The sequence below is a fragment of the Panulirus ornatus genome, chromosome 6, assembly GCF_036320965.1.
Source record: "Panulirus ornatus isolate Po-2019 chromosome 6, ASM3632096v1, whole genome shotgun sequence".
In the NCBI taxonomy this organism is placed as follows: Eukaryota; Metazoa; Arthropoda; class Malacostraca; order Decapoda; family Palinuridae; genus Panulirus; species Panulirus ornatus.
In genome coordinates, this window is record NC_092229.1 from 32544878 (window position 1) to 32559877 (window position 15000).

Sequence of the window (15000 nt, forward strand, 5' to 3'; positions counted from 1 at the left end):
GCAAATGAGAGTTGGGGTGAGAGAGAATCATTAAATTCTAGGGAGAATAAAAACATATTTTAGAAGGAGGTGAATAAAGTGCATAAGAAAAGAGAACAAATGGGAACATCGGTGAAGGGGGGTAGTGGTGATGTGAGGAGATGGAGTGAGTATTTTGAAGTTTTGTTGAATGTGTTAGATGATAGAGTGGCAGATATAGGGTGTTTTAGTCTAGGTGGGGTGCGAAGTGAGAGGGTCGGGGAGAATGGTTTGGTAAACAGAGATAATGTAGTGAATGCTTTGCGGAAGATGAAAGCTGGCAAAGTGGTGGATTTGGATGGTATTGCAGTGGAATTTATCAAAAATGAGGGTGACTGTGTTGTTGACTGGATGGTGAGGATATTCAATATATGTATGGCTCATGGTTAAGTGCCTGAGGATTGGCAGAATGCATGCATAGAGCCATTGTACAAAGACAAAGGGGATAAAGGTGAGTGTTCAAATTACAGAGGTATAAGTTTGTTGAGTATTCCTGGGAAATTATATGGGGGGTATTGATTGAGAGGGTGAAAAAATGTACAGAGCATCAGATTGGGGAAGAGCAGTGTGGTTTCAGAAGTGGTAGTGGGTGTGTGGCTCATGTGTTTGCTTTGAAGAATGTATGTGAGAAATACTTAGAAAAACAAATGGATTTGTAAAAGCATTTATGGATCTGGAGAAGGCATATGATAGAGTTGATAGAGATGCTCTGTGGAAGGTATTAACAGTATATGGTGTGGGAGGCAAGTTGCTAGAAGCAGCGAAAGTTTTTATCGATGATGTAAGACATGTGTACGAGTAGGAAGAGAGGAAAGTGATTGGTTCCCAGTGAATGTTGGTTTGTGGCAAGGGTGTCTGATGTCTCCATGATTGTTTAATTTGTTTATGGATGGGGTTGTTAGGGAGATGAATGCAAGAGTTTTGGAGAGAGGGGCAAGTACGCAGTCTGTTGTTGATGGGAGAGCTTGGGAAGTGAGTTAGCTCTTGTTCGCTGATGATACAGCGCTGGTAGCTGATTTGGGTTGGAAACTGCAGAAGCTGGTGCCTGAGTTTGGTAAAGTGTGTGAAAGAAGAATGCTGAGAGTAAATGTGAATTAGAGCAAGGTTATTAGGTATAACAGGTTTGAGGGATATGTTAATTGAGAGGTAAGTTTGAATGGAGAAAAGCTGGAGGAAGTGAAGTGTTTTAGATATCTGGGAGTGGAATTGGCAGCAGATGGAACCATGGAAGCGAGAGTGAGTCACAGGATGAGGGAGGGGGTGAAGATCCTGGGAGCGCTGATGAATGTGCGGAAGGCGAGAACATTATTATTTCGGAAAGCAAAAATGGGTATGTTTGAAGGAATAGTGGTTCCAACAATGTTATATGGTTGTGAGGTGTGGGCTATAGATAGGGTTGTGCGGAGGAGGGTGGATGTGTTGGAAATGAGATGTCTGAGGACAATATGTGGTGTGAGGTGGTTTGATCAAGTAAGTAATGAAAGGGTAAGAGAGATGTGTGGTAAAAAGAGTGTGGTTGAGAGAGCAGAAGAGAGTGTATTGAAATGTTTGGTTACATGGAAAGAATGAGTGAGGAAAGATTGAAAAAGAGGATACATGTTTCAGAGGGGGAAAGAAAGAGGAGTAGTGGGAGACCAAATTGGAGGTGGAAGGATGGAGTGAAAAAGATTTTGAGCAATCGGGGCCTGAACATGCAGGAGGGTGAAAGGCGTGCAAGGAATAGAGTGAATTGGAATGATGTGGTATACCGGGGTCAATGTGCTGTCGGATGGATTGAAAAAGGGCATGTGAAGTGTCAGGGGTAAAGCATGGAAAGTTTTGTGGGGCCTGGATGTGGAAAAGGAGCTGTGTTTTAGGTGGATTATACATGACAGCTAGAGACTGAGTTTGAACGAATGTGGCCTTTCTTATCTTTTCCTAGCCCTACCTCATGTGCATGCGGGGGGAGGGGGTGTCATTTCATGTGTGGCATGGTGGCGACGGGAATGAACAAAGGCATCAAGTATGAATTATGTACATGTCTATATATGTATCTGTCTGTGTATGTATATATATTATGTGGGTGGGTTGGGCCATTCTTTCATCTGTTTTCTTGCCATACAGGAAACAGCACACCCCCCCCCCCCCATCCTTATAGCGAAATGGTGCCAGGAACAGACAAAAAAAGTCCACATTCGTTCATAGTCTCCAGCTCTCATATGTAATGCACCGAAACCACAGCTCTCTTTACATATCCAGGCCACACAAAACTTTCCATGGTTTACCCCAGATGCTTCATAGCCCTGGTTCTATCCACTGTCAGCATGTCGACCCCAGTATATCACATCACTCCAATTCACTGTACTCCTTGCATGCCTTTCACCCTCCTGTATGTTCAGGCCTCAATCACTCAAAATCTTTTTCACTCCATCCTTCCACCTCCAAGCTGGTCTCCCACTTCTTCTTCCCTCCACCTCTGCCACATATATCTTCTTTGTCAATATTTCCTCACTCATTCTCTCCATGTGTTAAACCATTTCAACACAGCCTCTTTTGCTCTCTCAACCACACTCTTTTCATTACCACACCTCTCTTACCCTTTCAATACTTATTCGATGAAACCACCTCATACCACATATTGTCCTTAAACATTTCATTTCCAACATATCCACCCTCCTTTGCACATATAGCCCATGCTTCACAATCATATACAATTGTTGGAGCCACTATTCCTTCAAACATACCCATTTCTGTTCTCTGAGATAACATTCTTTCTGTCCTTCCACACATTCTCCACCACTCCCAGAACCTTCACCCCCTCCCCCACCCTGTGACTCACTTCCATGGTTCCATCCACTGCTAAGTCCACTCCCAGATATCTAAAACCTTCACTTCCTCCAATTTTTCTCCATTCAAATTTACCTCCCAGTTATCTTGTCCCTCAACGCTATTGAACCTTGCTCTTACTAATATTCACTCTCGACTTTCTCCTGTCATACACTTTTCCAAACTCGGTTACCAACCTGTGCAGTTTGTTACACGAATCAGCCACTAGAGCTGTATCATTGGCAAACACCAACTTACGCAGTTCCCAGGCCCTCTTATCCACAACAGGCTGCATATCTGCCCCTCTCTCCAAAACTTCCATTTACCTCCCTAACCACACCATGCATAAACAAATTAAACAACCATGGGGACATCACACACCCTTGCTGGAGACCGATATTCACTGGGAACAAATCACTCTCCTCTCTTCCTACTTGCACACATGCCTTACATCCTTGGTAAAAACTTTTCACTACTCCTAGCAACTTATCTCCCACACCATATACTCTTAAAACCTTCCACAAAGCATCTTTTTCAACCCTAGCATATGCCTTTTCTAGATCCATAAATGCTACTACATACAAAACCATTTGTTTTTCTAAGTATTTCTCACATACATTCTTTGAAGCGAACACCTATCCTCATATCCTTTACCACTTCCAAAATCACACTGCTCTTCCTAAATCTGATGCTCTGTACATGCCCTCACCCTCTCAATCAATACCCTCCCATATAATTTCCCAGGAATACTCAACAGACTTATGCCTCTGTAATTTGAACACTCACCTTTATCCCCTCTGTCTTTGTACAATGGCACTATGCACACATTCTGCCAATCCTCTAGCAATTCACCATGGTGCATACATACATTCAATATCCTTACAACCCAATCAACAACACAGTCACCCCCTTCTTTTCATTAGCTACACTGGAATACCATCCAAATCCTGCCACCTTGCCAGAATTCATCTTCTGCAAAGCTTTCACTACCTCTTCTCTCTCCGCCAAACCATTCTCCCTGACCCTCTCACTTCATATACCACCCACACCAAAACACCCTATAACTACCACTCTATCATCAAACACAATCAACAAACCTTTCAAATACTCACTCTATCTCCTTCTCTCCATCAACACCTGTTATCACTTACCCACTTTCTCCCTTCACTGATGTTCCCAATTGTTCTCTTGTCTTACACATGTTATTACCCTCCTTCCAATTAACTTGTCCCTCAACCCTAATGAACCTAATAACCTTGCTCTTATTCACATTTACTCTCAGCTTTCTTCTTTCGCACACTTTACTTCACACACTTCTCCAGTTTCTCACCAGAATCAGCCACCAGTGCTGTATCATCAGTGAACAACAACTGACTCACTTCCCAAGCCCTCTCATCTGCAACAGACTGCATACTTGCCCTTCTCTCCAAAACTCTTGCATTCACCTCCCTAACATCCCCATCCATAAACAAATTAAAGAGCCATGGAGACATTACCCACCCCTGCTGCAAACCGACATTTACTGAGAACTTTCCCCTCTTCCTACTTGTACACATGCCTTACATCCTTGATAAAAACTTTTCACTGCTTCTAACAACTTACCTCCCACACCGTATACTCTTAATACCTTCCACAGAGCATCTCTATCAACTCTCTTATATGACTTCTCCACATCCATAAATGCTACATACAAATCCATCTGTTTCTTTAGCTATTTCACACATACATTTTTCAAAGGAAACAACTGATCCACACATCCTCTACCACTTCTGAAACCACACTGCTCCTCGCCAATCTGATGCTCTGTACATGGCTATCCTCTCAATCAATACCCTCCCATCTAATTGCCCAGGAATACTCAATAAACTTATATTTCTATAATTTGAGCACTCACCTTTATCCCCTTTGCCTTTGTACAATGGCAATATACATACATTCTACCAAGCCTCAGGCACTTCATCATGAACCATACATATATTGAATATCCTCACCAACCAATCAACAACACAGTCACCCCCTTTTTTAACAAATTCCACTGCAATACCATCCGAACTTGCCACTTTGCCGGCTTTCCTCTTCTGGAAAGCTTTCACTACCTCTTCTCTCTTTACTGAACCATCTTCCCAGACCCTCTCACTTCACACACCACCTCAACCAAAACACCTTATATCTCCCACTCTACCATCACACACATTCAACAAGCCTTCAAAATGCTCATTCCATCTCCTCACTTCACCACTACTTGCTATTTCCTCCCCATTAGCCCACTTCACCAATGTTCCCATTTGTTCTCTTGTCTTACACACATTATCTACCTCCTTCCAAATCATCTTTGTCTTCTCCTTAAAATTTAATGATAGATAATCTCTCACCCCAACTCTCATTTGCCCTCTTTTTCACTTCTTGCACCTTTCTCTTGACCTCCTGTCTCTTTCTTTTATACATCTACCAGGAGTAGGAGACATGGCCAGAGAGCATTATTAAACTGCATGTTAACTGATAGGCAGGTGAAAGAGAGACTTTTGGATGTTAATGTGCTGAGAGTGGCAACTGGAGGGATGTCTGATCATTATCTTGTGGAGGCGAAGGTGAAGATTTGTAGAGGTTTTCAGAAAAGAAGAGAGAATGTTTTCCCCGTAGACTCACATGAATATATATATATCTTTTTTTATTTTGCTTTGTTGCTGTCTCCCGCATTAGCGAGGAAGCGCAAGGAAACAGACAAAAGAATGGCCCAACCCATCCACATACACATGTATATACATACACGTCCACACACGCAAATATACATACCTATACATCTTGATGTATACATATAAATACACACACAGACATATACATATATACACTTATACATAATTCATGCTGTCTGCCTTTATTCATTCCCATTGCCACCTCGCCACACATGAAATAACAACGCCCTCCCTCCTCATGTGTGCAAGGTAGCACTAGGAAAGACAACAAAGGCCCCATTCGCTCACACTCAGTCTCTAGCTGTCATGTAATAATGCACCGAAAACACAGCTCCCTTTCCACATCCAGGTCCCGCAGAACTTTCCATGGTTTACCCCAGAGGCTTCACATGCCCTGGTTCAATCCATTGACAGCACATCGATCCCAGTATACCACATCGTTCCAATTCACTCTATTCCTTGCACGCTTTTCACTCTCCTGCATGTTCAGGCCCCGATCACTCATAATCTTTTTCACTCCATCTTTCCACCTCCAATTTGGTCTCCCACTTCTCCTCATTCCCTCCATCTCTGACACATATATCCTCTTGGTCAATCTTTCCTCACTCATTCTCTCCATGTGACCAAACCATTTCAAAACACCCTCTCCTGCTCCCTCAACCACACTCTTTTTATTACCACACATCTCTCTTACCCTATTATTACTTACTTGATCAAACCACCTCACACCACATATTGTCCTCAAACATCTCATTTCCAGCACATCCACCCTCCTGCGCACAACTCTATCCATAGCCCATGCCTCGCAACCATACAACATTGTTGGAACCACTATTCCTTCAAACATACCCATTTTTGCTTAGCGAGATAATGTTCTCGACTTCCACACATTCTTCAAGGCTCCCAGAATTTTCGCCCCCTACCCCACACTATGATTCACTTCTGCTTCCATGATTCCATCTGCTGCCAAATCCACTCCCAGATATCTAAAACACTTCACTTCCTCCAGTTTTTCTCCATTCAAACTTACCTCCCAATTGACTTGACCCTCAACCCTACTGTACCTAATAACCTTGCTCTTATTCACATTTACTCTCAACTTTCTTCTTCCACACACTTTACCAAACTCAGTCACCAGCTTCTGCAGTTTCTCACATGAATCAGCCACCAGCGCTGTATCATCAGCGAACAACAACTGACTCACTTCCCAAGCTCTCTCATCCACAACAGACTGCATACCTGCCCCTCTTTGCAAAACTCTTGCTTTCACCTCCCTAACAACCCCATCCATAAACAAATCAAACATCCATGGAGACATCACGCACCCCTGCTGCAAACCTACATTCACTGAGAACCAATCACTTTCCTCTCTTCCTACACGTACACATGATTTACATCCTCGATAAAAACTTTTCATTGCTTCAAACAACTTGCCTCCCACGCCATATATTCTTAATACCTTCCACAGAGCATCTCTATCAACTCTATCATATGCCTTCTCCAGATCCATAAATGCTACATACAAATCCATTTGCTTTTCTAAGTATTTCTCACATACATTCTTCAAAGCAAACACCTGATCCACACATCCTCTACCACTTCTAAACCACACTGCTCTTCCCCAATCTGATGCTCTGTACATGCCTTCGCCCTCTCAATCAATACCCTCTCATAAAATTTACCAGAAATACTCATAAAACTTATACCTTTGTAATTTGAGCACTCACCTTTGTCCCCTTTGCCTTTGTACAATGGCACTATGCAAGCATTCTGCCAATCCTCAGGCACCTCACCATGAGTCATACATACATTAAATAACCTTACCAACCAGTCAACAATACAGTCACCCCCTTTTTAAACAAATTCCACTACAATACCATCCAAACCCGCTGCCTTGCCAGCTTCCATCTTCCGCAAAGCTTTTACTACCTCTTCTCTGTTTACCAAATCATTTTCCCTAACCCTCTCACTCTGCTCACCACCTCGACCAAAACACCCTATATCTGCCACTCTATCATCATACACATTCAACAAACCTTCAAAATACTCACTTCATATCCTTCTCACATCACCACTACTTGTTATCACCTCCCCGTTAGCCCCCTTCACTGAAGTTCCCATTTGTTCCCTTGTCTTACGCACTTTATTTACCTCCTTCCAAAACATCTTTTTATTCTCCCTAAAATTTAATGATACTCTCTCACCCCACATCCACACACGCAAATATACATACCTATACATCTCAATATATCCATATATATACACACACAGACATATACATATATATATACATGTACATAATACATACTGTCTGCCTTTATTCATTCCCATCGCCATCCCGCCACACATGAAGTAACAACCCCCTCCCGTGCATGTGCACGAGGTAGCGCTAGGAAAAGACAACAAAGGCCACATTCTTTCACACTCAGTCTCTAGCTGTCATGTAATAATGCACCAAAACCAAAGCTCCCTTTCCACATCCACACCCCACAGAACTTTCCATGGTGTATCCCAGACGCTTCACACGCCCTGGTTCAATCCATTGACAGCACATCGATCCTGGTATACCACATCGTTCCAATTCACTCTATTCCTTGCACGCGTTTCACCCTCCTGCATGTTCAGGCCCTGATCACTCAAAATCTTTTTCACTCCATCCTTCCCTCTCCAATTTGGTCTCCCACTTACTTCTCCTCGTTCCCTCCAACTCTGACACATATATCCTCTTGGTCAATCTTTCCTCACTCATTCTCTCCATGTGACCAAACTATTTCAAAACACTCTCTTCTCCTCTCTCAACCACTCTTTTTATTACCAAACATCTCTCTTACCCTATTATTACTTACTCGACCAAACCACCTCACACCACATACTGTCCTCAAACATATCATTTCCAGCACATCCACCCTCCTCTGCACAACTCTATCCATAGTCCATGCCTCACAACCATAAAACATTGTTGGAACCAATATTCCTTCAAACATACCCATTTTTGCTTTATGCAATAATGTTCTCGACTTCCACACATTCTTCAACGCTCCCAGAACTTTCGCCCTCCCCCATACCCTATGATTCACTTCCGCTTCCATGGTTCCATCCGCTGCCAAATCCACTCCCAGATATCTAAAACACTTCACTTCCTCCAGTTTTTCTCCTTTCAAACCTACCTCCCAATTGACTTGTCCCTCAACCCTACTGTACCTAATAACCTTGCTCTTATTCACATTTACTCTCAGCTTTCTTCTTTCACACACTTTACCAAACTCAGTCATCAGCTTCTGCAGTTTCTCACCCAAATCAGCCACCAGCACTGTATCATCAGCAAACAACAACTGACTTACTTCCCAAGCTCTCTCATCCACAACAGACTGCATACTTGCCCCTCTTTCCAAAACTCTTGCATTCACCTCCCTAACAACCCCATCCATAAACAAATTGAACAACCATGGAGACATCACACGCCCCTTCTGCAAACCTACATTCACTGCGAACCAATCACTTTCCTCTCTTCCTACACGTACACAAACCTTACATCCTCAATAAAAACTTTTCACTGCTTCTAACAACTTGCCCCCCACACCATATATTCTTAATACCTTCCACAGAGCATCTCTATCAACTCTATCATATGCTTTCTCCAGATCCATAAATGCTACATACAAATCCATTTGCTTTTCTAAGTATTTCTCACATACATTCTTCAAAGCAAACACCTGATCCACACATCCTGTACCACTTCTGAAACCACACACACATATATATATATATATATATATATATATATATATATATATATATATATATATATATATATATATATACACATATACATATTTAAACTAGCTTGAGTCCAATCCATTCCTAGAGCCAACCTGGGCTTCAGGAAATGGCATCACTGCCCCCAACTTCAGTGAGGTAGTGCCACGAAAACAGACATTATGGCCATGTTTGCTCATACTGTCTCTAGCAGTCATGTGTAATGAACCAAAACCACCACTCCCTATGTACATCCAGGCCCCTGGGCATAGGGGAGAGAGAATACTTCCTATGTATTTATTGTGTGTTGTAGAAGGTGACCAAAAGGGGAGGGAGCAGGGGCTGGAAATGTTTTCCAAAAACAGGAAGACAGAAGGGGATCATGTGATGAATATGTATGGAAAAAAAAATATGAAGTGAAATCGTGATTAAGTAGGAGTTCATATAATTTTGTTTAATGTGTAATTTTTCTATACATGTGGCACATGTTTCATGGAGATAATCTACTTCATCAGATGCCAATATTCAACAGATATCTGAATTCCAACATCATACTTAATTCCCACCATCCAACACCAATCTTTATAGACCAAGCACTGTCTGCTTTGTCAGGTCATAACCGTTGTAAAGTATAGTGACGAATGGGGTTCACGTGGCGGGGGTTGACCTGGGTAGCTGGGTGTGTCTTGAACAATTTTTTTGTTTTTGTTTAGTCAATTCTCTCTTAATGATTTAGTTATGGCTAGGATGGGCTTTAAAACGTGGAAAAATTGAAGTTCTCAGTTTTAGCTGTTAGGACAGATTCAATGACAATGCATGTGGCATAATCAGCAGAGGGGTATAAAATAACAGGATTTTCAAGATCTATGGGGTGATCATTTTCATGACAATGTTTAGCAATCACATTCTAGTGGTCATCTTTGCATACTGAATGACGGTGCCAATAACACCTCTCCATTACAGTTTTATCTGTCTGGTTTATATAAATATATTTACATGCCTTGCATTTGATGGCTTAAGCACTCCCAGTTGTTGCATGATTTGGCCTCCTATTATTACCATCAAATGTGAGTCTATTCTTGCCCTGGAGGTCTGTCATTAGCAGTTTCCAGCAAGGCATACACCTCTTGAATTTCAAGTTATCATGAAGCCAGCTATGAATAGTAAGCGCAGACACATGACCAAGTGGTGTAAGGTTGTCTTCCTTTAACTATCATGCTGAAATACATGGATTCTTGTCCACTTGACACTGGATAATCTTCGGAGTGCGTTGAGAAGTGATCTGAGGTTGTCTAGGTTGTTTCTTCTGGGTAAGAATGTCAATGCCACCACTGTCAATGAAGTGCTTTGTCCATCTTTGCACACTTCGTAGTGCCAGCCCTGTAGTTTCAGCTATTTCTTTATTACACTTCCCTGCCTTGTACAAGGATACAATAGCAGCAATATCCTCTTCAGACAAGTCTCTAGGGCCAGGCATTGCAGCACAAACCCACCACAAAGCACACATGTGTAGGGTAAAATAAAAAACCAGATGTCAGGGGGACAATAGAAAAAAAACATTGACCCACCACAATAGCTCCAGGCAAACTAACCGCCACCTGTTGCTCCCGGGATTCCCCCTCCCCACTAACATCCAAGAGTACCCCAGTATTTTTCGCCATTTCAGAGTCATGTTTTGGGGGTATGATACAAACGGGTGAAAAATACTGGTGCAGGCCCTATCACACCAACTTTTTCTGCCAGCACTGTATATGTGTATGTACATGTGTGTGAAAATTTATATACTTATGCATATGAGAGTGGATGTGCCTTTTTTTCATCTGTTTCCTTATGCTACCTCACTAAAGTGGGAAACAATGATTAAGTATAAAAGAGAAAAATATATAATCTAAACCAATAAAAACTAATTAAAATGAAACAAAAAGGGTTACTGATCCAAAAATCCAGGTGAGCAGCAAGAGCAGCTAGGTGGTACATTCGACATGCCTCCAAACCAAGTAATGTGTGAGGTATAAGTGACAGATGAGAGGTGGGTTGTTAACATCAGCCTGATGATGGTTGCTGATTGCCTGAGGGGAGAGCTACATAGATGAACAATGGCTGTGAATACCAATGAGGCATTTGCAAAAGGGGAACACAAGTTGCTGCCTCCTAACTGAGTTGCAGGGCTCTAGCCAGTATGTTACCAAAAAATGTATCTCAGGCTTGAGTGGCAAACTGTAGAGTAGAGAAAATAAATACTGATAGCAAAAGAAATCATGTTACCTTCCTTTAAGCCACTTGCCATCAGAGAGAAATACACCCCATATTTGGTGACAACCTGCCATGGCCACTAGAAGTAGATTTTCCATTCCATCTTCAGCCTGGTCCAAGCTTCTTGCAAGGCAAACATCCCATGGTGATGATATTGCCTATAAAAGAAGTGTAACATAGATTCAATCTGACATCAATGCTATCCTTTTGCATATTACTGAAGTTATATTTGAAAAAAATAACAATAAAGATAGAATCATATAAATCACTGCTTACTGGTTCTAATTAATCACTTCCCTGTGAGTTCAAGTTACTCAGCAAAGTCATATCAACCTGATACAGGGACTACCAAGTGGCATGTTAATGCAATCTTAAGTCAATGTGAAGTATATGTTTACATGATCAATGATGGAGTTGGGAATAAATATTTTTTTTCTTTTATTAAACTTGATCACTGTTTCATATGTCAGCAGGGTAGCTCCAAGAAACAGATGAAGAATGGCCCATCCACTCACACACACACACACACATATATATATATATATATATATATATATATATATATATATATTTTTTTTTTCATACTATTTGCCATTTCCCGCGATAGCGAGGTGCGTTAAGAACAGAGAACTGGGCCTTAGAGGGAATATCCTCACCTGACCCCCTTCTTTGTTCCTTCTTTTGGAAAATTAAAAAAAAACAAGAAAGGGGAGGATTTCCAGCCACCCGCTCCCTCCCCTTTTAGTCGCCTTCTACGACACGCAGGGAATACGTGGGAAGTATTCTTTCTCCCCTATCCCCAGGGATAATATATATATATATTTTTTTTATTATTATTATTATACTTTGTCGCTGTCTCCCGCATTTGCGAGGTAGCGCAAGGAAACAGACGAATATATATAAATATATATAAATATATAAATATATATATCTTTCTTTCTTTCAAACTATTCGCCATTTCCCGCATTAGCGAGGTAGCGTTAAGAACAGAGGACTGGGCCTTTGAGGGAATACCCTCACCTGGCCCAATTCTCTGTTCCTTCTTTTGGAAAATTAAAAAAAAACGAGAGGGGAGGATTTCCAGCCCCCCGCTCCCTCCCCTTTTAGTCGCCTTCTACGACACGCAGGGAATACGTGGGAAGTATTCTTTCTCCCCTATCCCCAGGGAAAAATATATATATATATATATATAGATATATTTTAGGGAGAATAAAAAGATGTTCTGGAAGGAGGTAAATAAAGTGCGTAAGACAAGGGAGCAAATGGGAACTTCAGTGAAGGGCGCAAATGGGGAGGTGATAACAAGTAGTGGTGATGTGAGAAGGATATGGAGTGAGTATTTTGAAGGTTTGTTGAATGTGTTTGATGATAGAGTGGCAGATATAGGGTGTTTTGGTCGAGGTGGTGTGCAAAGTGAGAGGGTTAGGGAAAATGATTTAGTAAACAGAGAAGAGGTAGTGAAAGCTTTGCGGAAGATGAAAGCCGGCAAGGCAGCAGGTTTGGATGGTATTGCAGTGGAATTTATTAAAAAAGGGGGTGACTGTATTGTTGACTGGTTGGTAAGGTTATTTAATGTATGTATGACTCATGGTGAGGTGCCTGAGGATTGGCGGAATGCGTGCATAGTGCCATTGTACAAAGGCAAAGGGGATAAGAGTGAGTGCTCAAATTACAGAGGTATAAGTTTGTTGAGTATTCCTGGTAAATTATATGGGAGGGTATTGATTGAGAGGGTGAAGGCATGTACAGAGCATCAGATTGGGGAAGAGCAGTGTGGTTTCAGAAGTGGTAGAGGATGTGTGGATCAGGTGTTTGCTTTGAAGAATGTATGTGAGAAATACTTAGAAAAGCAAATGGATTTGTATGTAGCATTTATGGATCTGGAGAAGGCATATGATAGAGTTGATAGAGATGCTCTGTGGAAGGTATTAAGAATATATGGTGTGGGAGGCAAGTTGTTAGAAGCAGTGAAAAGTTTTTATCGAGGATGTAAGGCATGTGTACGTGTAGGAAGAGACGAAAGTGATTGGTTCTCAGTGAATGTAGGTTTGCGGCAGGGGTGTGTGATGTCTCCATGGTTGTTTAATTTGTTTATGGATGGGGTTGTTAGGGAGGTAAATGCAAGAGTTTTGGAAAGAGGGGCAAGTATGAAGTCTGTTGGGGATGAGAGAGCTTGGGAAGTGAGTCAGTTGTTGTTCGCTGATGATACAGCGCTGGTGGCTGATTCATGTGAGAAACTGCAGAAGCTGGTGACTGAGTTTGGTAAAGTGTGTGGAAGAAGAAAGTTAAGAGTAAATGTGAATAAGAGCAAGGTTATTAGGTACAGTAAGGTTGAGGGTCAAGTCAATTGGGAGGTGAGTTTGAATGGAGAAAAACTGGAGGAAGTGAAGTGTTTTAGATATCTGGGAGTGGATCTGGCAGCGGATGGAACCATGGAAGCGGAAGTGGATCATAGGGTGGGGGAGGGGGCGAAAATTCTGGGGGCCTTGAAGAATGTGTGGAAGTCGAGAACATTATCTCGGAAAGCAAAAATGGGTATGTTTGAGGGAATAGTGGTTCCAACAATGTTGTATGGTTGCGAGGCGTGGGCTATGGATAGAGTCGTGCGCAGGAGGATGGATGTGCTGGAAATGAGATGTTTGAGGACAATGTGTGGTGTGAGGTGGTTTGATCGAGTGAGTAACGTAAGGGTAAGAGAGATGTGTGGAAATAAAAAGAGCGTGGTTGAGAGAGCAGAAGAGGGTGTTTTGAAGTGGTTTGGGCACATGGAGAGGATGAGTGAGAAATGATTGACCAAGAGGATATATGTGTCGGAGGTGGAGGGAACAAGGAGAAGAGGGAGACCAAATTGGAGGTGGAAAGATGGAGTGAAAAAGATTTTGTGTGATCGGGGCCTGAACATGCAGGAGGGTGAAAGGAGGGCAAGGAATAGAGTGAATTGGAGCGATGTGGTGTACCGGGGTTGACGTGCTGTCAGTGGATTGAATCAAGGCATGTGAAGCGTCTGGGGTAAACCATTGAAAGCTGTGTAGGTATGTATATTTGCGTGTGTGGACGTGTGTATATACATGTGTATGGGGGGGGGTTGGGCCATTTCTTTCGTCTCTTTCCTTGCGCTACCTCGCAAACGCGGGAGACAGCAACAAAGTATAAAAAAAAAAAAAATATATATATATATATATATATATATATATATATATATATATATATATATATATATATATATATATATATATCCCTGGGGATAGGGGAGAAAGAATACTTCCCACGTATTCCCTGCGTGTCGTAGAAGGCGACTAAAAGGGGAGGGAGCAGGGGGGCTGGAAATCCTCCCCTCTCATTTTTTTTTAATTTTCCAAAAGAAGGAACAGAGAATTGGGACAGGTGAGGGTATTCCCTCAAAGGCCCAGTCCTCTGTTCTTAACGCTACCTCGCTAATGCGGGAAATGGCGAATAGTTTGAAAGAAAGAAAAAG

The 15000-nt window shown here is 42.0% G+C and overlaps 1 protein-coding gene across 1 annotated transcript in view; it reads right to left on the reverse strand.

Annotated features, from left to right (window-relative positions):
- Positions 1-15000, reverse strand: part of LOC139749147 (NHL repeat-containing protein 2) — a 432672-nt gene that overhangs the window by 188432 nt on the left and 229240 nt on the right. The window contains exon 7 of the mRNA XM_071662783.1: positions 11538-11683. Coding sequence (XP_071518884.1) covers positions 11538-11683 — 146 coding nt within the window. The remainder of the gene's footprint in view (positions 1-11537; positions 11684-15000) is intronic.